The sequence below is a fragment of the Bufo gargarizans genome, chromosome 1 (genome assembly GCF_014858855.1).
Source record: "Bufo gargarizans isolate SCDJY-AF-19 chromosome 1, ASM1485885v1, whole genome shotgun sequence".
In the NCBI taxonomy this organism is placed as follows: domain Eukaryota; kingdom Metazoa; phylum Chordata; class Amphibia; order Anura; family Bufonidae; genus Bufo; species Bufo gargarizans.
In genome coordinates, this window is record NC_058080.1 from 670,359,470 (window position 1) to 670,387,449 (window position 27,980).

At 45.2% G+C, this 27,980-nt stretch overlaps 1 protein-coding gene across 2 annotated transcripts in view; it reads right to left on the reverse strand.

Moving 5' to 3' along the window:
• The window catches only part of AP3B1 (adaptor related protein complex 3 subunit beta 1), a 316,263-nt gene that overhangs the window by 263,455 nt on the left and 24,828 nt on the right, over nt 1-27,980 (reverse strand). The window contains exons 1-3 of one of the 2 annotated variants that reach the window (XM_044276102.1): nt 27,493-27,927; nt 21,403-21,478; nt 17,476-17,550 (exon numbers count right to left, since the gene is read on the reverse strand). In XM_044276102.1, coding sequence (XP_044132037.1) covers nt 17,476-17,550; nt 21,403-21,478; nt 27,493-27,665 — 324 coding nt within the window. In that variant the 5' untranslated portion in view covers nt 27,666-27,927. Of the gene's footprint in view, nt 1-17,475; nt 17,551-21,402; nt 21,479-27,492; nt 27,928-27,980 lie in introns of those variants that run through there. The other variant, XM_044276105.1, reaches the window with a different exon arrangement.

Genomic DNA, 27,980 nt, shown 5'->3' on the forward strand with positions numbered 1-27,980 from the left:
AACGCTGGCCTCCGCCACTAGTACAGCCAGGGCCATCTTCAATGCGGGGCAAAAGAGGCAGCTGCCCCGGGCCCAGTTGCTCTTGGGGAGCCCAAGGCAGCTGCCTCTTGAGCCCGGCGTGCCACTGGTGACGTGTGGGGCGGCAGCAGGGTACAGGGAAATGAGCGCTGTATCAGCGATACAGATGGAAGTGCTGCGGTGGGGCAGGGGAGGGAGAGGCGCGGGACACAGGCCGGAAGAGGCTTGCATCACATTGCTGCCAGGCTGATGGAGGTAAGTATAAGTGCAAATTTTTTTTTTTTATATGGTACTACTACTGGCACATGATTGGGGGGCATCTATGTAAGTGTGTATATATAGATAGCTGTCAGTCACCGATAGCTGTACACGGAAGAGGTGCTATCATTGTGTCACCTGCCGGGGGCCCAAAGCAGACCTTCGGATCTGTCTTGGCTATGTTAAAGAGAATACAAACTGATCCATTCTGAATGGATGCAGATAGTTGTATTATCTAAACGGATCCGCACCAAACACAAGTGTGAAGGTAGCCTTATTCCTGCATGTGTCATTGCTCCAATCAGCTTCAGTTTCAGTGTTGCGAGTGCGCAGGAGCCACTGGTCAAAATTATAACTTATACTGAATCGTTTCCCACAAAACTATACAAACAATCTGCTCAGCTCCTCCTGCTCTATAAGCTGCCTGCAGACTGCATTGCATTTCATGGTGACAGATTCTCTTCAAGCAAACCCGTAATAAATGGAAGAACTGCGCTGTTGTGTGTGTGGTACATAAAAATAAAGCTCCACATAGATGACCGGTATTCACATTCATCACCTCTAACCATAAAAGCCACCCTCGCAATGCTGACCTACTGAACACTAAAGGGAATCATCTTTACTCACAGGGCTAGCTTTGGTCTACGTACGTGTTTGAATAACGTGTGGCTCTTTGCTATTAATAGCTACATTTTTCATATTCAGTGAAAAACCAGGAAGATCTGAGTTGTTATAGGACTACTGCTTCTTTATTAATATCTCACCTACAAAGATAAGGACCTGCCTCACAAGCATAAGCTGAATACTTAAAGGGGTTGTCCAGTAGTTAATAATAATGGCCTATGCTCAATATCAGATTGGCAGGTCCAGCTCCCGGCACCCCCACCAATCAGCTGTTTGAAGCTTGCAGGAGCGCTGCAATCTCTTCACTGTGTACCTGCTCGCTGTCGACATTGCTGCGGTGGCGCAGTGCGATTATAGCTCCTCCTTTATACAGGTACAATGTTATGATACACAACATTAGCGGTTTATTTATATTTATTTTTATTTTGTAACAATCCTGAAAAATATTCTGCCATTTTATAATGGAATATACTTAACATTATACATTTATTTTTAGGTTGTTACTGTCATAACAATAGCATATTATTCAATGTTTTATATTTAATAAAAGTTATTTTTTTCTACAAAAAGTGAGGGTTTTTTCTGTTTGTTTTTTACTGATTTTGTTTTATTACCTTGTTTACTTGTTTTAACCTCAAGACTTTCGTATTTTCTTTTTACATTTCTAAGTACAATGTCCATCGCCGTAACTGCCTGCTGGATCCCGCAATCCGAACGCAAACGTCAGACGGATCCGGATGCGGACTAGTCAGACAAATGCATTTAAATACCGGATCCATCTCTTCGGATCCGGTATTAATTTTTTTCACAGATTTAAAGGTCTGCGCATGAGCGGACCGGAAGAACGGATCCGTCAATGCGGCAATTTTGATGCCAGATCCGGCACTGATACATTTCAAAAAGGAAATTAATGCCGAATCCAGCATTCTGGCAAGTGTTCAGGATTTTTGGCTGGAGAGAAAAATGCATTATGCTGCAATATTTTCTCCGGCCAAAAAACGCAAGAGGGACTGATCTGAAGACATCCTGATGCATACTGAACGGAATGCTCTCCATTCAGAATGCATTAGGATAAAACTGATCAGTTTTTTCCGGTATTGAGCCCCCTTGGACGGAACGCAATGCCGGAAAAGAAAAATGCTAGTGTGAAAGTACCCTTGTATAAGATATTTTTTATATGACATTTTTCTATACAATTTTTTTTTATATATTTATATACTCATGTATATCATATATGTGCTTATATATTTATGTATTCATATACCATATGTATCCCCATTTTCTGTTTATGGCTCCTTATATACATATATACCCACTTAGCTTAAAGGGGTTCTGCACTTTGGATAGATCCAGAGGATAGATAATCAGTTTAAACAAAGTGCAGAACCCCTTTAACACATATTTCAGGGAATAACCGCCCATTTTTTGCCCGATTAGGGTCCATTCACAAGTCTGTATGTGTTTTTGCGGATCCGCAAAACACAGACAACGGCAATGTGCGTTCCGCATTTTGCGGACCGCACATCGCTGGCACTCTTAAAGAAAATGCCTTTTCCTGTCCGCAATTGCGGACACCACATTTCGGCCCTATTGAAAATGAATGGGACCGCACCTGTTCCGCAAAATTGCGGAATGGATGCGGACCCATTTTGCGGACGTGTAAATGGGCCATTATAGAATGAGCTATATATATTTAATTAGCTATATGGGTAAATAGAAGTTAAAATACAGTCCCCAGCCCGCAGACACTGGAATGAGAAGATTCTGCCATACCATATGCGTTCCATGGAAGAGCTCCGCGCTCCACAGCGAGCGGGACCGGTGCGTTCCTTCCTGACCCGCTCGTTACCTGACCAGCACCCTTCTCTTCTTACACTGAGACCCCTGGTGTAATCTCCCAAAACCAGGGGCCGGATTAAAATCATAAGGAAACTACTGGATCACCAATTATACATACAAAAAATATAGGATTTCAATATGCATTCCACAATGGAGCGCACACTCCCGGTCTGTAAACCAGAAGTGACGTTCCTTCCCTCTCCGCCCTACCACATGGCACTCACTAATGATATGGTATATAAGACCCACTTGACAAAGGTATTGTCTATGGCTGTATTTTAATTTTGTATGACTGCACCTGAAGAAGGGGGTGTTGTATAAAACCCCTGAAACGCGTTGAGCCCACCTGGGATGATAATAAAAGGAAACCACAAGAGGTAACCCTTGGGTACTGCCGTGTTTGTTCCTAACATACTACAAGTGATCCTGGTGGGGGAGGCAGAGTCTTGAGCTTTATCTCTTTGACCTCCTCCTCAGTGACGCAAGTCAATTGATCATTTTATTTGTTTTTAACATTGAATTTTTATTGTAGAACTAGCCTTTATAGCAGCAACTATGTGTCATAATAATTATTAGTGTTTTATTCAGAGACCATTGGAGCCTGTGGCACCACTTGGGTGGCTTTTATCCCTTTTTTCTTGACACATTTTACTGAGTATTTGTTCTACTCAAAGCCACCACGACGGCCTCCCCCCTCCATTCACCCCCAATCCTCCCCTTTTCTCCATGTGTCCCTTCCTTTGGCGCCCTGCCGGTTATTTCGATATTTCCTTTTCTACCAAAGGGATCTCTCAGATTAACATTCTTATTTTTTTTCCCGTTTAATGTGTATTGCCAGCTTAAAGGGGTTGTCCAGGTTTCTGATACTGATGACCTATCCTTAGGATTAGAGATGAGTGAAGTTTTCAAAAGTTCGATTCGGCCAGTTCTCCAAATTTTTCGAAAAACTCTGGTTCGATCCGAATTTATTTGCGGCGAATCGCATTAAAAAACAGCTATTACCTGGCTGCAGAGAGCCTTTATAGTGGCGTAGGATTCTGTGCCTTGCAGTAACACGCATAGGGAGTCTGCTGTGGTAGTGAAATAATACTGTGAGTCCGTATGACATGCAGATGACAGGCTCTAGAATCACTGCACACTTCACTTATTTGGGCAGTGACGGGGCCAAAACTGACCAAATAACTTAAGTGTGAACTCAGCCTTACAGGTCAATGTTAGCACCAAGAAGAAGCGCACTCCATTTACACTGTCGTCAGCTGATTCCACATAGATGTCTACAGAACCTGTTCTTTTAAACGCTTATATAAGTAGAGGGGCCCCCCCCCCCGACAGAGTAGAGAGGTTGTCAGCAGTAAGTTTGTGTTGACGTCACTGATTATTTTGTCCTTCCTCTGATCCGTCAGAACAATAACCCCCAAAAAACAGATCATGTCTGTTGAGCATCCGCCTTCACTCAGACAGCAATCCATCCGTATTGCTAATGCCACAAAAAAACAGGAGTGGATCCAAAACAGAGATGGAATATTTGTATGTCTTCGGTGTTTTGTACCCACTACTGCTTTTGGCTACCAAATTGTAAGCCAATTCTGATGGGACCATACAGGCAATACAGCTGCTATACAGACAGGATCCGTTGTGCCTCTCATTTTCCCTTCCTTCTGACAGATCATCAGAAGGATCAAATAAATGATGATGTCAGCCAGGCCAAATGTCAGCCCAGTCATGAAGTGGGGAGGGTGGGAACAGTATGAGAAGTCCACAGAGTGGACCTATGACATACTGATGAGGTGGAAGCAGCATGAGGAGACCACAGAGTGGCCCAATGACAGAGTCTGGAGGTGGCAGCAGCATCAGGAGTAAAACTTTGTAGGAAAACCGCAGCACTCTCTTGTCTTCAATATCCAATATGTTCATTCACCAATACAATGCGACGTTTCGACCGGTATGGTCTTTCTCAAGCAACTAACAATGTGAACACAATCAAATACATATACCCTCTCCAAAGGTGACCCATTTAAGTATGCTAATTAACATTTGCATATGAAAAATATGTACCACCTCTCCTTGTAACCCGGACTCTAGATTCTACCTTTCACCCTATTCAGTTTACACTCCTTCATAATACACATTGTGATATATTATAATAAAAAACCGTGCTTACTGAAATGTTTAGCGGAATCCTGGGGAACATTTCTCAGAAGGCTTAGAGTGCATGCGCGCCCACATCTAAGGCTACTTTCACACTAGCGTTTGATCGGATCCGTTCTGAACGGATCCGATCATATTAATGCAGACGGATGCTCCGTTCAGTACGGATCCGTCTGCATTAATAACTTAGAAAAAAATCTAAGTGTGAAAGCAGCCTGAGCGGATCCGTTCAGACTTTCAACGTAAAGTCAATGGGGGACGGATCCGCTTGAAGATTTAGCCATATGGTGACATCTTCAAGCGGATCCGTTCCCATTCACTTACATTGTAAGTCTGAACGGATCCGCTCGCCTCCGCACGGCCAGGCGGACAGCTGAACGCTGCAAGCAGCGTTCAGCTGTCCGCCTGTCCGTGCGGAGGCGAGCGGAGCGGAGGCTGAACGCCGCCAGACTGATGCAGTCTGAGCGGATCCGCTCCATTCAGACTGCATCAGGGCTGGACGGAGGCGTTCGGGTCCGCTCGTGAGCTCCTTCAAACGGAGCTCACGAGCGGACCGACGAGCGCAAGTGTGAAAGGAGCCTAATCTGTGCAGTGCTATCCATGTCCCCCGGCGCCTGCGCAAAGCACTCCCGACGGGAGTCATGGAGACCAGACGCGCGTCCCCACGTCTCCATGTGCATACTGCGCATGCGCGCCCGACATGTATAGACCGGGCATGGCATCAGGCTCCCTGCTCCTGCGCAGTGCATTTCCAGCAGGCACCTTGTTAACTGGACAAACAATCTTCCTTAACGTTCCTTCTCGTACAATATACAAACGCAACATCCATGCTAATGTGTTAAGTGCGGCGTTCGTATTTCTATAATCTTTATTACATACCTCAGTTAGTTATAAAGCCACTCAAAAGTGGTACAACGTCAGATAAGACAACCTTACTAGAAAAATAGGGCATCTTAGTCACAGAGTTGAATGTTTAGAGCCCGGGGTGGGTGCATCTATCCCATAGGTTTGTGGGATGATGTGCCCACCAAAAAGGGCATTAGTGTGATATTATGGGGGTAGGTTAAGACCTACGCATGATTTATGCGAAGGATGGCCCCCCTATGGAATGATTATATAAGCCCTTTATAATGTTCCAAAGATTACACAATGGGACCTACACTTGACATGTATCCTTGAATTATGGTATAGCAATAGATACCAAGCTGTTTTGATTTAAATGGATGTACCAAATTTGGATTAACTTGGCCCCTATTCATCCCGTGGATGAGTGACTAAGATGCCCTATTTTTCTAGTAAGGTTGTCTTATCTGACGTTGTACTACTTTGAGCGGCTATATAACTAACTGAGGTATGTAATAAAGATTATAGAAATACGAACGCCGCACTTAACACATTAGCATGGATGTTGCATTTGTATATTGTACGAGGAGGGACGTTAAGGAAGATTGTTTATCCAGTTTCCATTGCGCCTGCTGGAAATGCACTGCGCAGGAGCAGGGAGCCTGATGTCGTGCCCAGTCTATACATATGTCAGGCGCGCATGCACAGTATGCACATGGAGACGCGTGTCTGGTCTCCATGCCGCCTGTCGGGAGTGCTCTGTGCAGGCGCCGGGGATAGCACTGCACGGAATAGACGTGGGCGCGCATGCACTCTAAGGATTGAGGAACGCCGAACGGGCATGGATACAAATAGGAAGGTGCCTTCTGAGAAATGTTCCCCAGGATTCCGCTAAACATTGCAGTAAGCACGATTTTTTTTATTTTAATATATCACAATGTGTATTATGAAGGAGTGTAAACTGAATAGGGTGAAAGGTAGAATCTAGAGTTGGGATTACATGGAGAGGTGATACATATTTTGTATATGCAAATGTTAATTAGCATACTTAATTGGGTCATGTGACCCTTTGAAGAGGGTATATGTATTTGATTGTGTTCACATTGTTGCTTGAGAAAGACCATACCAGTCGAAACATCGCATTGTATTGGTGAATAAACATATTGGATATTGAAGACAAGAGAGAGCTGCAGTTTTCCTACAAAGTTTGTTTACGTCTGGGGGAGCTTCGGACTGGCTTCCAACACAACTGGCACCACCGAATAAAGGAACGGTAATTTATATCTTTGTCGTTGTGCTGCTTAATTTTGTTTTTTCTCCAGCAGCATCAGGAGGCCACAGAGCGGCAAGGTGACATAGTGGGGAGGTGGGTGGCAATACAAGTACCAGCTGAAGATGGTGGGTGAAAGAAGGAGCACTTGGCATCAGATGTGTGGCATCAGGCGGGTGGCAGCATCAGAATAGTAGCTGAGGCAGGTAGCCAGAAGAGATCGGTCTCTTTTTATCAAAGTGTTTGTGTGGGACCATAGAAGATCTAGTTTGATGCATCAGGAATTGGTGGGTGGAAATCCTGGCTGATCCGTGCCTGATTCATCTTGACAAAGGTCAGTCTCTCCACATTTTGGTTGGACAGGAGAGTTCTTCTTGGGGTAACTATGGCCCCTGCTGTACTAAACACTCCTGGCGACTGACAAATAACGTGGCCTCCTCAAAGGGCCTGAGCAAACGGCAGGTGTCGCACATAAGCTGCCACTGGCTTACATCGAAGTTACACAGAGGAGTACTCCTGTCCGCTTGGATCATCAAGAAATCGTTTATGGCCTCTCTCTGTTTGTATAGTCAATCCAACATATGGAGGGTGGAATTCCAATGGGTGAAAACGTTGCATATCAGCCCATGTTGGGGGATGCCGTTCTGCCGCTGCAGCTCAAGGAGGGTGTGCTTTGCGGTGTACGAGTGGCTGAAGTGCATGCCATTTTTAGGAAATTTGCAGATGGGTGGAAGCCTTCAGGAACCGCTTGACAACCAGATGGAACACGTGTGCCATGCAGGGCACATTGGCTCAGCCCTCCTTGACACAGTGCCAACACCATGTTCTTCCCGTTGTCGGCGGTCACCATAGTTCGGATTTTGAGTTGTCGCGGAGAAAGCCAGGATTTGATTTCTTGATAAAGGACACGGAGCAGTTCCTCCCCCGTTTTACTCTGTTCGCCCATGGCAAACGAGATGCAGAACAGCGTGACACCGCTGTTCCCTGCACATGTTGTATGCGGGAGGGGCACTGTGAATTGATCCTGCAGTGGTGGCAGAAAACACGGTGGAGGATGAGGAGGCAGAGGCGGACATTGTCGCAGGAACAACGGCGTGAGAACGTGGAGGCGGAAGCAGCGTCACCTGGCCAAGTTGCTGGTGTGGCTGTGCAGAAACCACAGTCACCCAGTGGGCCGTAAAGGACATGAATTGTCCCTGAAAGTAGTTACAGCTCCACACGTCGGCCCCGCCATGCACTTTAGCAGACACAGACAGGCTCAAGGACTGGCCCACCTTCTGTTCTACGTGTGTGCAGGGATGGTACTGCCTTTTTGGAAAAGAAATGACAGCTTGGGGCTCTCCACAAGCCATCAGTTCTCTGAAAGGTGCAGAGTCCACCACTTGGAAAGGGAGGGACTGCAGAACCAGCAACTTGGACAGGAGCACATTCAGCTTCTATGCCGTTGGACGAGTGCATGCATACTATTGTCTCTTGGCAAGGGCTTCAGTGATTGATTGATGATGGAATGGCTGACGAGGAGTAGGAGGAGCAGGAGCATCAGGACCGGTAGATGATGGGAAGGACAGACAGCTCCCTTCAGCTGAGGTGGTGGAGCCTTGACTGCCTGAAATCGGGTGCGTGCCGCTGGGTGATGCAGCAGTTGCTGTGGCAGGCTGGACCACCACATCGGAGCCATGCGTCGCTGCATATGTTGACGCAGGGCCGTGGTGCCAACATTGGCACCCTGGCCACGCTTCACCTTCTGCCCCAGATTCTACATATGGCCATGTTCACCTCCCTTGGCAGCTTAACAAAAAGCTACCATAAATCAGAGTAGGTGATTTTACCCCCAACACTACGCACTGACTGACTGCTACCGCTGCTGCTTCCATAAGCCCGTGCACCACTAATTTCTGGCCAGGTAGGCTCCTGCAAAGCGGGTGATCTACCCCGGGCATGTTCGGCTACCGCCCACCCTCTGCTGCCACCCTGCTGACTCCGGGCCACGATAGCGACTTGCTTGCTCCGCCGCTGTCTCACGGGCAAGCAGCCACCCTCTTCTCCCGATGATGATGATGAAGCCCCTAATTCCCCCGGCTCCAAAGTGCGATCAGTTACATCATCATCAAGTATTGTCTGCACATCAGTGATGTCCTCCTCAATGGTCTCTGGGTTAGGAGCCTCACGGAGCGGATTTTTCATCCACATCTCGGCTGGCCAGTAGCTCATCCTCGCTGTATAGTGGGGCTGAGCCCACAGCATATACTACTTCTCTGGCTGAGGGAACAAAAAAGGACAGAGGCAGGTTGAAAACAGGTGAGGGCACAGGGCCTGCTCCCGGGCCATGACAACGAAGTGTTGTGTCTGACAAACCCACCAACTCTTGGCCGGGGGTGTCTGATGTCACTTGGGACGAAGTGGATGACCGAGTCAACCATTCAAGAACCGCTGGGTTGCTGGTCAAGACATGACCGCTAGAGGACACCGGGAGCTCAGGCCTCTCGCTGCCGCGACCCTTTACTCTGCTGCGACCTGTGCAGGGCCTGGCACTTCTGTCTGACCTAGTGTTAGATCAAATAAATAAATAAATAAATAAATAAATAAAGGAAATTAAAAACACCCCCAAAAAAAGTCTGTCATTTTTTTACTTCACCACACTATGGCAAATATTTTTTTTGTGCCACTAAAACACGAGAAAAAAAGGGCTTTAGAACAAATAACTGCACCGCTGAACGGCAATTTGCCACTAATACACACCAAAAAGGGCTGTAACATTCGCACTTTACCACACAACGGCTAAAAGGCCCTCTTTTCCCACCAATACAAGCCCAAAAATGCTAAAGAAAATATAACTACACCGCACAAGGGCAAATAAGACGTAGAAATATTCCCTTTTAATAAACCCTGTTAATGGCTGTATCAAACAGCACTTGCACCCTAATAACAAGAACGGTTGGCTGGAATTACAGAGATGTATAATGGCAGTTTGGATCCCCAGTCAGTGCAGCAAGGTGTAATAGGATTGTTCCTCTTACCCAGGCTGTAACCTCCCCTACTGAACCCTGTTCTACATAAGTGCTGTGGAATGATCCCTCCCTATCCTTTTCCTACACCTTGGATAATCTTTCCCTAAACATGTAAATCGATTTTTTTAGCACAATGAAGTCTTTCCTAGCACTGTCCCTAGCGCCTGCTGACTTCTCTCCCTGCACTAAGAACACTGGAAAATGGCAGAATCCAAGATTGCTGAGGCTAATTATAGGGCTGGGCTGAGCACTCATAAACTGGACTTCTACATATGTACCAGGTGATATGTTAAAATTCCCTGCAAGGCACATACAATAAATCAACTATAAACTGACATATAATGACATATACTGACAAATAAAGTCTTAAAATATACTCTGCATTGAATGGATCCAAATAAACCAAATGTAACGATAGGCTGCAAAATATTCCCACATCAAGGGGATGAATTACTCGAATAAGCAGATTTAACAATGTTTGGTATATCTTTCCACCTCAGGTTTAACCACTTAACAACCCAGGACGAGAATGCTCGTCCTAAATCGCCGGCACTTAGCGCTAGAGGACGAGCGTTCTCGTCCTGCAGTCGTTCCTCCCCCCGCGTGCGGTGCCGTGATCAGCGGCAGAGATCCAGCTGTTACTGACAGCTGGATCCCTGCTGCATCCGTGATAACGCAGATGAGGGTGGATTAACCCCTCATATGCCGCGGTCAGCGCTGACCGCGGCATATGGGAGGTTTGCGCTCCTTCACCTCATCCATCGGTCCCCGCTCTGCTGTGGCAGGGACTCGATGGTTGCCATGGCAGCCCCAAGCCATTCCAAGGCTTGAGGGCCTGGCATGTACGGAAGCCTAAGAGGCCAAGCCCCCAGGCTGGGTCTCCTAGGCAACTGTTAGCGTCTTACAGTGTAAGACACTAACAGTTCAATACAGCACAATACAGATGTATCGTGCTGCATTGAAACAGGGATCAGACCCTGTAATGTTAAAGTCCCAGAGTGGGACAAATAATAAAGTAAAAAAAAAAAAAAAGTAACATTTTTTAAGTTAAAAAAAAATAATGAAATAAAAAAAAAGTAAAAAATAAAGCGTCATTTTCTGAAAATAAAGTAAAAAAGAATTGTAAAAAAAAAAATAGGGAAAAGACATATAGACATTAGGTATCGTCGCGTCCATATCGACCAGCTCTATAAACATATCACATGACCTAACCCCTCAGATGAACTCCATAAAAAATATAAAATAAAAACTGTGCTAAATAAACAATTTTTTGTCACCTTACATCACAAAAAGTGTAATAGCAAGCAATCAAAAAGGCCCACCAAAATAGTACCGTCACCTCATCCCGCAGAAAATTAGCCCCTACCTGAGACAATCAGCCAAAAAAAAAATAATATAAATAAATAAAATATGGCTCAGAATATGGAGACACTAAAACATCATTTTTTTTGTTTGTTTTAAAAAAGCTGTTATTGTGTAAAACTTACATAAAAAAAAAAAAAAAAAAAAAAGTATACCGTATTTTTCGCCCTATAGGACGCACCGGCCCATAAGACGCACCTAGGTTTTTGGGGAGGAAAATAAGAAATTTTTTTTTTTTTAACAAAAGGTGTGCTGTGTGTTTGGTGGGTTTGGAACTAATGGTGGTCTGTGGATGGCACTATTACTGGGGATCTGTGGATGACGGAGACTGTTATGGGGGGGGGGGGATCTGTGGCTTGCACTGTTACGGGGGGATCTGTGGCTTGCACTGTTACAGGGGGGGGGGGTCTGTGGCTGGCACTGTTACAGGGGGGGGGGATCTGTGGCTGGCACTGTTACAGGGGGGGGGGGGAATCTGTGGCTGGCACTGTTGTATATGTGCCATCCACAGACCCCCAGCCCATAACAGTGCCATCCACAGACCCCCCAGCCCATAACTGTGCAATCCACAGATCGCCGCAGCATCCCATCCCCCCCCCCCCTGTCGCCGCCACCATACAAATATAAGATGTGATATTCAATTAATAATTATCAAACATGCCCCCTCACTGTCTCCTATTAGGCCTCTTTCACACAGGCGTCATGTTTTTTGCCCGGATAAGAGGCGGGTGCGTTGCGGGAAAATGCACGATTTTTCCGCGCAAGTGCAAAACATTGTGATGCGTTTTGCACTCGCGTGAGAAAAATAGCGCATGTTTGGTACCCAAACCCGAACTTCTTCACAGAAGTTCGGGCTTGGGATTGATGTTCTGAAGATTGTATTATTTTCCCTTATATCATGGTTATAAGGGAAAATAATAGCATTCTGACTACAGAATGCATAGTATAATAGTGCTGGAAGGGTTAAAAAAATAAAAAAAAGTTATCTCACCTTATCCTCTTGTTCGCGTAGTTCGTTCCCGGTCTGTTCTTTGCTAGCTTCGGGCTGAATGACCTGTGGTGACATCAGATCACATGCTCCAATCACATGGTCCATCACCATGGTGATGGAGCATGTGATCTGACATCACCACAGGTCCTTTAGCCCAAGCCTACAGCTAGCAAAGAACAGACCGGGAATGAACTACGCGAACAAGAGGATAAGGTGAGTTAACTTTTTTATTTTTTTAACCCTTCCAGCACTATTATACTATGCATTCTGTAGTCAGAATGCTATTATTTTCCCTTATAACCATGTTATAAGGGAAAATAATACAGTGAATACACTGTCACCTAGAACCCATGCGTGAAAAATCGCACCGCATCCGCACTTGCTTGCGGATGCTTGCAATTTTCACGCAACCCCATTCACTTCTATGGGGCCTGCGTTGCGTGGATTACCGCACCGCAAAGCACAATATAGAGCATGCTGCGATTTTCACGCAACGCATAAGTGATGCGTGAAAATCACCGCTCATGTGAACAGCCCCATAGAAATGAATGGGTCAGGATTCAGTGCGGGTGCAATGCGTTCAACTCACGCATCGCACCCGCGCTGAATACTCGTTCGTGTGAAAGGGGCCTTACTACCTTACATCCTAATCGCTGCTGTTTTCAGGCAGGCCGGCCGGGCAGCCGGCGCGTCTCACTGACGCCACTTGCCTGCGCCGCCTGCTTCATTCATAAAGTAGGCGGCGGTGACCAGAGTTAAGCTGCCGCCCGCCCGGCCTGCATGAATTCAACAGCAGCGATTAGGATATAAGGTAGTAATAGGAGTGAGGGGGCATGTTTGATAATTATTAATTGAATATGACATCGTATATTAGTATACCAGAGCGGCGGGGCGGTGCTATACTACACTGACTGCACCGTCCCGCCGCTATTGCCGGCCCCCAGATCCTCCTCCCAGTCCCTCCCCGAGTCCCCGCTCGCTCCTACAAAATCCCGTCTTGCAGCGCCGCATACACCGACTTGCGTGTAATCTGACAGCAGCGCAATGCTTCTGTCAGAATGCACATCGGTGCTGCAGCTGGTCGATCGGTTGGTCCACCTGGAAGGTAAAAAGACAAAAAAAAAAAAAAAAAAAAACCAGGCCGCAACGCAATAATTTTATTAACTTTGCAACAGAACATGTAACTTTAACTTTTTGAACTGAACATTAACGTGTTTGCTTACTGGTGTGTTTTTTTTTTTTTTTTTTTTTTACCTTTATAGAACAAACCTCTCCTTCCCCATGGGTCAATGTGCAAAGCGCAAATCGCCCAAAGATGTGGCGAAGTGCGTTATGCACTTTGTCCCATGTGAAAGGAGACGTTTGCAGCAGCAGTGAGTGAATGGGCCCTAATAGCCCTGTGTGCCTATCCTGGTGAGATGATCCCTATGATAATAGTGTACCTGTGAGTGGTACTTCCGGAAACACTCTCCAAAGCATAGGGCAGGGTGGTCAGGACAGTCAGGACAGAAATAGCGGGTGTCACGCCTTATTGCACTCCTGCTACAGACACGACATCTTTTTCGGGGTGACGGTTGGGTTGAGGTACCAGGAACGACATTGGGGAAATGTCGCTCGTGTAGACGGCTAACTACACTGGTGGATGGGGCCACGGAACCTCCTGGGTACAGGAGGTTCTCGATGATCTCTTCCTGAAATTTGAGGAAGGATCCAGTTCTCCCAGCCTTACTGTAGAGAACAAAACTATTGTACAGAGCCAATTGAATTAAATATACAGACACCTTCTTATACCAGCGTCTGGTTCTGCGGGAAACTAAATACGGAGACAACATCTGGTCATTGAAGTCCACCCCTCCCATGTGGAGGTTATAGTCGTGGACTGAGAGGGGCTTTTCAATGACACGGGTTGCTCGCTCAATTTGTATTGTCGTGTCTGCGTGAATGGAGGAGAGCATGTAAACGTCACGCTTGTCTCTCCATTTCACCGCGAGCAGTTCTTCGTTACACAGTGCGGCCCTCTGCCCCCTTGCAAGACGGGTGCTAACGAGCCGTTGGGGGAAGCCCGCGCGACTAGTTCGCGCGGTACCACAGGCGCCAATCCGTTCTAGAAACAAATGCCTAAAGAGGGCCACACTTGTGTAAAAATTGTCCACATAAAGATGGTACCCCTTGCCAAATAAGGGTGACACCAAGTCCCAAACTGTCTTCCCACTGCTCCCCAGGTAGTCAGTGCAACCGACCGGCTCCAGGGTCTGATCTTTTCCCTCATAGACACGAAATTTGTGGGTATAGCCTGTGGCCCTTTCACAGAGCTTATACAATTTGACCCCATACCGGGCGCGCTTGCTTGGGATGTATTGTTTGAAGCCAAGGCGCCCGGTAAAATGTATTAGGGACTCGTCTATGCAGATGTTTTGCTCTGGGGTATAAATATCTGCAAATTTCAGGTTGAAATGGTCCATAAGGGGCCGAATTTTGTGGAGCCGGTCAAAAGCAGGGTGGCCCCTGGGACGGGAGGCGGTGTTGTCACTAAAGTGCAGGAAACGCAGGATGACCTCAAATCGTGTCCTGGACATAGCAGCAGAGAACATGGGCATGTGATGAATCGGGTTCGTGGACCAATATGACCGCAATTCATGCTTTTTTGTCAGGCCCATGTTGAGGAGGAGGCCCAGAAAAGTTTTAATTTCGGAAACTTGGACTGGTTTCCACCGGAAAGGCTGGGCATAATAGCTTCCCGGGTTAGCGGTTATAAATTGTGTGGCATACCGATTTGTTTCTGCCACAACTAAGTCTAAAAGCTCCGCAGTCAAGAACAGCTCAAAAAATCCCAGGGCCGAACCGATCTGAGCTGTCTCAACCCGAACTCCAGACTGGGCGGTGAAAGGGAAAACTACAGGTGCGGCTGAAGTTGGGGACTGCCAATCAGGGTTTGCCAGCACCTCTGGGATTCTAGGGGCTCTACGGGCCCGTCTTTGCGGTGGCTGCGACGGGGTCACTACTGCACGTGCCACCGTACCAGCTTCAACTGCCCTTCTGGTGCTCACTACTTCACCAGGTTGTACGGCAGTGCTGGTACTAGGTCCAGGAAGGGCTGGGCTGCTGGTGTATGCCTCACCACGTAATCCGACAGCACCAGCCCCACTCTGCTGCTCTTGAAGCGGATCCTGCGCAACCTGCGGTCTAGCGACACGGGGCCGGGTACGCCTGGTGGTATCAGGGACCTCAGCCTCCTCGTCCGAACTTTGGGTCAGAGAGCCACTGCTTTCTACAGGTTCGTATTCTGACCCGCTGGATTCATCAGATGAGGGTTCCCACTCCTCATCCGACTGGGTCAGAAGCCTGTAGGCCTCTTCAGAGGAATACCCCCTGTTAGACATGTGGGCAACTAAATTTAGGGGTATTCCCTGAGACTACCCAAGAAAAAAAAAGCAAGCCTGTCTTACAAAGGGGAGGCTAGCGAAGTACCGGAGGCCGCTGCGGTTGATAAAAAATATCAAAACTGATTTTTTTATCGCCGCAGTGCGTGTAAAGTGAATGTGCAGCGATCAAAAAAAAAATTTTTTTTTGTCACTGCGGTGGGGCGGGTGTGGGCGAACGCACGTGTGGGCGAACGATCAGGCCTGATCGGGCAAACACTGCGTTTTGGGTGGAGGGAGAACTGAAGTGACACTAGTACTATTATAGATCTGACCGTGATCAGTTTTGATCACTTCCAGATACTATAAAAGTACAAATGCTGATTAGCGATACGCTAATCAGCGAATAACGGACTGCGGTGCGGTGGGCTGGGCGCTAACCGATCCCTAAACTACCTAACCAAGGGGCCTAAACTATACTGAAACCTAACGGTCAATACCAGTGAAAAAAAAAGTGACAGTTTGCACTGATCACTTTTTTCTTTTCACTTGTGATTGACAGGGGCGATCAAAGGGGTGATCAAAGGGTTAATTGGGGTTCAGGGGGGTGATCTGGGGCTAAGTGTGTAGTGTTGGTGGGTATTCACTGTGTAGCCTGCTCCTCTGCTGGATCCAACCGACGAAAAGAACCAGCAGAGGAGCAGGCAGCCATATAACAGATCATATTTACAAATATGATCTGTTATTCGGCTCTCTGATTGGATTTTTTAAAAATCAGCAACCTGCCAGCCAATGATCACGGCTGGCAGGTTGCTGACGAAATAGTCCTGAACGAAATGCCGGCGCGAACTGCGCATGCGCGGGCGCATATTCGCGTCATCTCGCGTCTCGCGAGATGACGCGTATATGCGTGACTCTGCGCAGCGCTGCCACCTCCGGACCACACATCTGCGTTAGGCGGTCCGGAGGTGGTTAAATTACTCCCCTTTCCCAATTTTACATAAGAAAATATATAAACCAAAAAAATAAACAAACATGTTCGGTATTGTCGCATCCGAAAATTACTATTCAAATATTTTTTTTATAATTTCCTGTGCGGTGAATGCCTTAACAGAAAAAAATAAATTAAAAACACGCTATTCCCCATTTTTAAGTCATAGGCAATATGGTCGGACATGCCACAAAAAAATGGTACCAATAAAAACTATAGTTCGTTACGCAAAAAACTAAACTAAACTATTTTTTTTAAAGTAATTAAACAATTGTATTTGAGCTGCAGAATAAGGCCCCTTTCACACAAGTGAACGCATAGTACCCGCACTGAATCCTGATCCATTCATTTCAATGGGTCTGTGTACATGAGCATTTTTTTTTCACGCATTTTTCCAGTTTTTCAATACAAGACATGGTAATTAAATGGTGGCATTAAAAAATGCATCTTGTCCCGCAAAAAATAAGCCCTCAGATGGTTATGTGAACTGAAAAATGAAAAAAAGCTATGGCTATTGGAACATAGGGAGGAAAAAAAAAAAAATATATATATATATATATATATATATATATATATATATATATATATATATATATATATATAATGTAAAAATGAGGCCTGGTTTCAAGGGGTTAATCCTAGCTGTCACGTGCAATGTACTCTTTTTCCCCATTCTTTCAGTCTTTACAAGCTCCAAACTGCACAATACAAAATACAAGCACCGCCAGAGTAAACAGGACGATCATAATGGCAGAAAAGCTTACCTCGAGATTTTTGCTGGCAACGTTCTTTACGACGGCCGGAAATAACTCTGAGGCATTTTTTCCAGCTGAAATCATCTTAAAAGAAAAAAAAATTAAAAGCAGGTCAGAAAGACTGATAGATGATTAAAATACCCCCGACTGATCCAGCTAGGACATGGTTGATCAAGCTCGTGTGATTCTGACTGTCTGCAAAAGTTCTCCAAGGCCTTCCAAGTTCTGTGAGCATCTAACAGCCCCAGTCTGTGTGATACATAATGTCCATACTGCAGCTATCCTACACTATGAAATCCTATACATGGAAGCAGATCCAAAAACAGGACATACATATATGCAAGTAAGCAAAATGGGTTAAAAATCTTCTAATAGGACTTAATTTTGTAGTCTCAGACTTCCGCTGGAAATAAGTGCCAAAATATCAGCTTTTCTGGATCATCAGAAGCCATATTAAAAGAATTTCAGGTAATGAAGGTTTTTTCCTTAAAGGGGTTGTCCTACTAAAAAACTTTTACATTTTTAAAACCACACCTGTATTGTATGTAATTAAAAATATATTACAGCTACTGAGTTATTCACTGAAATCTATCTGTACAGCGCCACCTGCTGTTTGCCCTTTTTCTAATTTCTCTGTCCTGCTCACTGAGACTGAAGCACACGCTCATTTCCATCCTTCACCTGTCAACAGCTGTAGCAGAACGGACACGTCCCCTGAGCTGCCAGCTTGAAATAAATCCAACAGAACAATTGGAGTGATGAAGGGGGAGATCTCCGGACCCATGTGAGGTACAGGGCTGGTTCTAAGTTTGTTAAAACGGTATTGTCGTGTACTATATGATGTATCATTTTCATTTTATACATTACTTAGGCAGTAACCCCTTTATCACCATCTACCCTAGGGGTATTATACAATGGAGCAGATTTAATACTACCATTTACCAAGATATTGGAACACGTCTTGCAACACATTTATTAAAGGGGTATTCCCATCAATTGTCTGATAGGTGCAGGTCCCACACCTATAACGAGAACGGAGCAGGGAGAGCTGTGGCTGGAGGTCCCCAGATTTCCCGTTTTCTGTCCACCACCAAGCGCTGCTCTTAAAAAAGTGAATGGGAGCGTACCGCTCATGCGCGGCCTAGGCTCCTATTCATTTCTATGGGGCTGACGGAAATAGCTGAGCCAGCGCTCAACTATTTTCGGCGGCCCCATAGAAATGAATGGAGGGCGGCTGCGCCCTCCTTCACTTGCGGGGCCCCGTTCTCGATATAGGTGCGGTTCTCAGCGGTGGGACCAACATCTATCAGACAATGGGGGCATAACCTAGCGATATGACCCCGTTGTCCGAGATGGGACAACCCCTTTAAAGGGGTTTTCCAGGCCAACAATATTGATCTATATTCTTCGGATAGGTCATCAATGTCCGATTAGTAGGGGTCTGATCCCCGATACTGCTGCCAATCAGTGGTTCTCTGCAACCACTGGAACTACCACTGAGAACGGAGCACTAAGCACAGCTCCATTCAAAGTGTAGTGGCCATGTCGGGTAACTGCAACTCAGCTCCCATTGACCTAAATGATGCAGTAACCCAGCATAGCCACTACACCTTGAATGGAGCTGTGCTTCCTGCTCTGTTCTCAGTGGTAGGCCGTGCTAGATCTACGGATCAGACCCTCATAGATCACATATTGATGACCATCAGTAATACATGCGTTTTTTCATGGTTTCACACCATAAATTGCAGTGGACTTTTTACACAAAATTTTTAAGTACACGCGGCGGAAATGCAGGGGTGGATTGGCCAGAGACCCTACAGGGAAATGTCCTAGTTGGCCAATGCTACTGCGAGCGCAGCTGCCTTAACAAACAGCTGATCTGCAGGGGTCCTGGGTATCGGATCTCCACCAATCAGATGCTGGTGATCTATCCAAAAGATAGATCATCAGTAATAAAAAGGTGTAGAACCGCTTTAAAGGGGTTGTCTGAACATACCAACCTATCCCCCCTTCCACAGGATAGGGAATCCGTATCTGATCGGTGGGGTCTGACCACTGGGACCCACAGTCATCACGAGAATGGGGGCCCTGAGACCCCTGCATGAAGGGAGTGATGGATAAACATGTTCGTCCAATTCATTCTCTATGGAGCTGACGGAAATAGCCGAGCACTGTACTGAAGAAGTGGCGTGGCAGCCAGAAGTGACACCACTCCATTCATTTGGAAAAACTTGGGAACCCTGATCAGTGGGAGTCCCAACAATCAGATACAGGATAAGGAATAAGTTTGTATCTTAATAAAATGTTTTTAATTTGAATGAAGAAGAGGCAATATGCCATTAATATGCCCACTTCCACCTTCGGGTGATCTGTCACCTCTCCTGAGATGTCCAATTTAGTAGACATATATTCTCCATGAAATAACAATTCTGGAGCATCTCTCTGCATAGTGTACTGTCACCTCTCTGTTATGCCTCCTAGAAATTTATCAATTAGCAACTTGGCCTTCGCCAAGCGTTGTGCCCCATTGCAGCCTGATACAGGCAGCACTGTCTGGACAGTGCGAGACTGTGTGGGGACACTTCCCCAACCGGTAATACCCAGTTGTTGATTTATTTGATCATTTCTAATAAAAATAACAGGAACACTGAAACCCAGAATTATATATAAGATGCTTCAAAATTATTTCATAGTACTCAGAATCTACCAAGACATGTCGTGAATGGTGACAAGTCCTCTTAAAGCTCTGAACCCGGACATACCCAGAATTGGTGAAAATATGGGTATGTCCGGGTTCAGATCTGTGCATGATAAGCTAAAGCCTTCACCAAGTCATAGTCTTGCATGTTCTACTAAAAAGAGTAAACCGCAGAGGCCACAGTCACAGATTTTTGGTGTTTGTGGACAATGGCATGTCCAGGACAAACAGCTCTAATGGCAGCAGGGGGAAAAAAAAAAGTACCCACATAGAAAGGTCATGGCAGGGCTTCCAGCTGGCATTTTTCAGTAGGATAATGCTCGTCTACACACAGCAATGGTTTCCCAGGAACATCTCCAGATTTGCAAATGACACTAAGGCCAGTTTGACACAAGCATGTTCAGTCTGGGGAACACGCCCAGTGGTGATGACCACATTTCCTGAACCGAACAACGCTCCTCTGACCTGAGCTTACAACATCATAACTACTTATTAGGGTTCCGTTCTGCTGGCCATACACTTGTATTATGACGGCATGAAAAACGGAATTCCGTTGGGCATGCCGGCATTTACATTATGGATTCAGCAAGAACGGAATCCATTACATAATTCACTTAAACCCCGAACCCGAACTTAAACCTGCCAAGAGGCAGGTTAGCTTAACTCTGTTTGTGATGCTGAGAGTTCAGTCGGGGGGGCCGTGTTTGATCAAGGAAATGCAGCCATCACATGGAGCGGGCTTCCCAAACTGAACATGCTGTAAAGGCACAGTCAGGCCTTACATGCGGATTTGAGGCAAATATCTCCAACAATTCGTAGAAAATATGGCATGCTGTAGATCTGAGTGTCAGTAATACATCCTATAATCTGTGCAGATGTCTTATGTATGGATTTCGTAAGACCCCATTCACCATCATTGTGCTGTACCATGGTGCACACTTTCACTGAAGATTTGCCCAAAAGCTTGCCAGGTCTCGATGTGGCTGGAGATCAACCATACACAATGTTTGTACAATCACTGCCTTATAGTGGCTTATACTCGCATTTACTGGGAAAACCAGTTATGTCCACACTAGGCTAGACTGTAAGTCACCTTGGACTGGGTGGCTGTATAAATCCACTGACCCTGTGCATTCATAAATTCATATTAGCCTCATAATAACGAGAAGCGAAGGACAACCCATAAACCAAATTACCACCAAGAACACCCATTGCGACAAAATAAAAAGGAACCATACCCCTATAATCCTCTTCATTGCTTCCAGTTTGGAGGAGTCTTTGTTACTTTCCAACATCTGCTTTAAGTCTTCATTCCTACAAAAAGAAAATACAGCGATCACAAAAATGCATATAAACTCAGAAAACACAGTATACTTTCTTTTTAGAAAGGGAGTCAATGGGCAACATGCACACTATGCGTCTACACAGTGGTATACATTGGAGCCTTACATCAGTCATCGAGTCGACCAAGAACTCCAAAGTATTACAGAGTCTAATGAGAGGCCACCTACCCAACAACTAAAGCTCGGCCGAAACTGGGTCAGGCAACAGGACAATGATCCCAAGCACACCAGCAAATCTACAATGGAATGGCTGAAAAAGAATACAAAATCGAGGGGCTGCAATGGCCCAAAGTCCAGACCTCAACCCGACTGAAATACTGTGGTGAGACCTTAAATGGGTTCTCCAGGATTTCCTCAGGATAGGTCATCAATATCTGATCGGCGAAGGTCCAACTCCCAGCAACCCTGCCGATCAGCTGTATTAAGGAGTCACATTCAACAGTCACGTGGCCTGGGCACACGTTAGTCCCATTCAAGTGAATAGGGAAGGAGTTGTATTATCAAGAACAGCTGCAAACTATAGTACTGCGCTGTGCCTGGTAACCTGTGAGAAGGCTGTAGCGCTCACTAGAGCTCCGGTGTGCTGGGAAACGGACTCCTGCCAATCTCATGTTGATGACCTATACCAGAAAAAGGATTCAACCCCTTAAGGTCCAATGCTGTACATGACACCTTATCCCGCATTTTCCCAAAAGTTTTTTTGGGAGTTTCTACTCTAGGGGTGCAAAAGGGGGGCTTCAAATGGGACGTGGCGTCAAAAAACAAGTCCAGCAAAAATCTGCTTTCCAAAAACCATATGGTGTTCCTTTCCTTCTGCGCCCTGCCATGTGCCCAAACAGCAGTTTACAACCACATATGGGATGTTTATGTAAATTACAAAATCAGGGCAATAAATATTGAGTTGTGTTAACCCTTGCTTTGCTAGTGGAAAAAAAATAGGATTAAAATGGAAAATCTGCCAAAAAAGTGAAATTCTAAAATTTCATCTCCATTTTCCATTAACTCTTGTACAACACCTAGAGTTAACAAAGTTTGTAAAATCAGTTTTGAATACCGTGAGGGGTGTAGCTTCTAAAATGAGGTCACTTTTTTTGGAGTTTCTACTCTAAGGGTGCATAACGAGGTCTTCAAATGTGACATGGGAGCTTAAAATTATCCCAGGGAAATCTGCCTTCCAAAAACCACATGGCGTTCCTTTCCTTCTGCGCCCTGCTGTGTGCCCATACACCAGTTTACGACCACATATAGGGTGTTTCTGTAAACTACAGAATCAGGGAAATAAATATTGGAGTTTTGTTTGGCTGTTAACCCTTGCTTTGTTACTTGAAAAAAATGGATTAAAATGGAAAATCTGCCCCAAAAAAAACACAGTGAAATTCTAAAATTTCATCTCCATTTTCCATTAATTCTTGTGGAACACCTAAAGGGTTAACAGTCTGTAAAATCAGTTTTGAATACCTTGAGGGGTGTAGTTTCTAAAATGGGATCATTTTTGGGTGGTTTCTAGTATGTAAGCCTCACAAAGTGACTTCAGACCTCAACTGGTCCTTAAAAAGTAGGTTCTGGAAATTTTCTGAAAAAAGATTTTCTTCTAAACTTCTAAGCCTTCTAACGTCCCCCAAAAATAAAATGGCATACACAAAATGATCTAAACATGAAGTAGACATATGGGGAATGTAAAGTAAGAACTATTTTTGGAGGTATTACTATCTATTATAACAGTAGAGAAATTGAAATTTTTCAAAAATGTTTGGAAATTTGGTCATTTTTTATAAATAAAAATGAATTTTTTTTGACTCATCACTGTCATGAAGTACAATATGTGACAAGAAAACTATCTCAGAATGGCCTGGATAAGTAAAAGCGTTTTAAAGAGGACCTTTCATCAGTTTAGCCCTATGAGCTCCTCCCTGGCTGCTAAAGGTGGTTTTGATTCGGATTTACATTAATTATAAGACCAGATTATTTTTATGTTCTAAAAGGTAAAACAACAACTTTAAAAAAAAAAAAATTATATATATATATTTATTGTAGGAAGGTGCAAGGGTCCGTCATAGACGGAAGGTACGTGTCACCGAGGTTCCTGGCCTCGGTGAGATAAGAACCGGTTATTTTATGTGTCAGCCGCAGCCAGTGGTCGCTGACACTGTTTATTCTTAGTGTGGCTGAAAAGCCGATCCGGGCCGGTTCTTATTGGGAGCAGCCAAAGAGCAGGGTGGGTGGCTGTTCCCCACGTCCAGGCCAGGTTTTGGGCTGGGGTTTAAAAACCCAGCCAGCAGCTCAGCTGGGTGTGGTATGTTCCTCCAAGTAAAAGTGGTGCTGTGAAGGCTCTGTGTCTTGGGGAGCTGCATGAGAGCCACCAGCTGGAAGCCAGGCACCCTAAAAGCCTGCTGTGGATATTCAGGTGGCGTGTTCGTTTTGAGTTCTGTGGACTTTGGCCATGTGGAATAACATGGGGAATTTCTGTAGTGTGAATTAACACCAGGACTCTGCCAAGTGTTTGTGTTATTTTTTTCCCTTGTTGTGTGAATAAACACTGACTTTTGCTTTACTACCGTGTTCTTGCCTCTGTACTGCGTCCGCTTACCCTGCCTACCAGAGCGAATCCCCACAATATATATATATATATATATATATATATATATATATATATATATATATATATATACACACACACACACACACACAAAACTTCTACCTGTAAATAGCTTAATTAAAAAATAAAAAAGTTCCTGAAACTGGAACTACAACATAGTTAGGTAAAATACTAGAGTAGCCATGAGCAATTAGAGGAGGAACGTAATACACGGCTCAGACTGGCAGCAAACAGACACATGAAGGTGAAATCTTATTTAGTGCAAAGGCAAACGGAAGGTTAACTAATCCTAAATAACATGCAGATGTCCTCTGCCCAACCTTGTCTGTGATGGATAACATACCCATAATGACAGACACCACTGAGGCCTGCATGTGAGCGGCATGTATAGGAGAGCCGCAACTGTGCATACTCTATGTATACTGCTACATGCATGCACATATTTTCACATACATCTCACAGGCATGCCTCACATTAGGCTGAGGCCACATGCACACAGTGGATATGCAAGAGATGGATACCGACGTGGTGCATCCCGCACTTTCCTTGATAATTATTAAAAAAATGTCTGTTCTTGCCTGCAAAATAGACGAGTAGGACATGTTCTCTAATTTGCGTAAAGATGACACCCGCGTGCTGCCCATCATTTTTTTGCAGACCCACAGAAATCAACGGGCCCGCGTCCGTTCCAAGATTTTCCAAAAATACAGTCATCTGCATGAGGCCTAGCATTGCAGCCTTGCAGCGCTGGGGTCCTGAATGCAAACTCCTCATGTCCAGCGTCCTCCAGGGGGCAGGGACTGACTGCCGAGGACCTGTCTACACCCCAGAGAGTGGGCCGAAAACCTTTTTGTCTCATGTTGGAAGAATGAAACACATAATATGCATTATTATATTCCGCTTATACAACAACATGTATTATTATACTACCCTTATACAATAATATGTATTATTATATTCCGCTTATACAATAATGTATTATTATATTACACTTTTATAATATTTTTCACTGACTGACAGTCTTTGGACAGTGCTAAATAAATAAAATAATAATTCCTTGGATTGCTGATCTCCACCACTTTACACGTGTCCACAGATGCAGCATATGGGTATAGCAGTGACATGCCATTCAGCTGTGCCAGCGCTATCCTGGCCTCCAGCACAGATGTCGGACCTCTAGTGCCTATAAGGGTGGCGATCCAGCTTTCCATAGACCCTGCATGGCATGTCATTTTGCAATGACATTTAATGTTACTCTGGCTATTAATGCAGGGCAACATGCCATTCAAGGTCTGCGAGGAAACAATGGAGGCCATGGTAAGCGAGAAACGGCAACTCAGGCTCTTTGTTTAACCCAGAAAAGTGAAATTCTTGAACATAAATCTTGGGTTACAGTCCCTTTTTTTTTTTCCACAAGTTGTCTGACAAGTTTCCTGGATTCAAGACCATTAGTTACCAAGTACCCGGCCTGGGATCTTGAGGCCATTAACATAATTGTTTGAGAAAGGAGTAGTAGTACATAAGATAGTATGTGCTGAAGAGAACAGAAGTAGCATAAAGGGAGACATTCCAGCCGGCAATCACTGTCCGCGCTGTAAATTTGCTTACTGGAATGTGATGCTTTCTGCTGAAAACGCCTACAAATGACTCACAAAAGGGATCACCTCTACCCATGTGTCAAAGCAAAAGAGGCATGGCCGGCAAATGTGTACTTGCAACCAGCCAGTGTCCCATCACCTACTTCAACCAGTCACCCTTCACAATTGTCTGCTGCCACAGGGCCGTATTTGCCACTAGGCGAGGCACTGTAGGGTGCCAGGTAGCAGAGGGGAGGGGTAGGGTTGGGGCCCCATAAGCATGGGAGAGAGATATTATATATTTAATAAATTTTTTATTATTATTATTGCTCCCCTGGCTCCCACTCTATTGGCGTTTTCTGGAAGGAAGAGTAGATTCCCTGTCCGCAAGCTTCCCTCTCCTCCAAGCAGAAAGTGACTGCTGCGCAGATTATTGAAGCAGTAGGTGGTCTGCGCTCCACCGGTCAGGTACACTTACAGCTGCAGCGCACTACCTGTCTCACACTCAGAAGTCGGAAAAAAAATAAAAATAAATGTGTGCAAGAGGCCTAAGGCTACATTCACATCTTCATTTTCACTGGATTCGTCAGGGGATCAGCAAAAACGCATCCGGTATATAATACAGCCGTTAGAACGGATCCGGTTGTATTATACCCCAAATGAACAAGACGGATCAATCACTAAATCCACTGTAAGTCAATGGTGGATCATTTATTTATTTATTTATTTTTTTCATTTGCAAAAAAAAGATTCACAGTTGACTTACATTGTGTTTCATGACGGATCCGTCTAGATCTGTATCTCATGACTGCTTGCGTTTTTTGTGTGCGTCATGGGAGCGAAACAGAATGCATTCTGGTTCTGGTGCATTCCATTCTGTTCAGTTTTGTCCCAATTGACAATGAATGGGGACAAAACTGAAGCTTTTTCCTCCGGTTTTGAGATCCTATTACGGATCCCAATACCGGAAAGGAAAATGCAGAGTTGACAGTAGCCTACAACACACAGAAGGAGGAGCTGCTATCTGTCAGATGCTCGCAGCCAGCATTGTGCGGAGTATTTGAAGACAACTGCAGCTGATACATTTCTGTTTAACTGTCCACTTCAGCTGGATACCAGACATAGTATACAGCCCCACACTGGTTCGGATCAAGGCCTCGTGCACATTTCCGTTTTTCACAGACATCTGCATTTTCTGCGGACAGCACATGTACCCATTTATTTAAAATGTGTCTGTTCACATTTCAGTATTTTTTTTTACTAATGGTGGGTCAGTATAAAAAATAAAATCACGGAGACATGCACTACTTTGATCCCCGATTTGGACCAAGCACGCCCATAGAAGTCTATGGGTCCGTGAAACTCACGGACACACCACAGATAGCATCTGTTGTGCGTCTGTTTTTCAGTGAAGACAGATAGGAGATTCTTTGGAAATGAATTTTCAGCTGAGCAACGTCAGTGAATTACGGACGACACACGGATGGTAAAAACTGACACACCGATCCTTCATGGATATCTTCACATATGAAACACGTATCCTTTTTTTCACGGACGTGTCATTGACACGGAAATGTGGACGAGGCCTAACAGTGGGAGCAGTAAGGGTCTACAACTTCTACTGGGTAAGAAGCAGAACCAGCCCAAGTACAGCTCCGCACCTCTAGCCCATTCTCTGGTTATCTCCGTATCCCCCACCTTCTATATCGATGCAGACATATATATACATATAAACACACGCAATGTATAGAAAAGAGGATTAATACGGTACATGTCATAGAAAAGGCGCGTTAGATGACCAATACTACATACCCGAAGATCAGATCAGAGGGCGGCCGCTCACCGCTGCTCAGCCCTATTTCCTCTGCTGTGGGCTCAGGACTCAGACTTAGCTGGAGGTTATCAGCCACATCGAGGACAGACTGGACTGCGGAGGTAGCACTCACTTTCTTTATTAAAGCGATATGCTGCTCCATGCTGCACATAAATCCGAAAGGAACCAAGGGTTGTGACGTTTCGACCTTGATCTTTTGATAACTCCTGGAGACACAATTATTATAGCCGGACAGGATATAAACTCCCTCTAGAACAGAGAAAACTTCTTACAAGCTCAGAAACGAATTTCCCTTAAAAAACAAGCCGGCGGAAACAGCATAAAGCGACATTGTCGTCCAATCTAAATGAAGGGGCTCTGGGGCGGCCCGAGTAACGTGCGGCTCATGCTTGATATATCCATGTCCCAGCAAGAAAGAGAAGCTTGAAGAAGTTCCTTTTTTTGCCTTGAATGACACGAGGAGTAT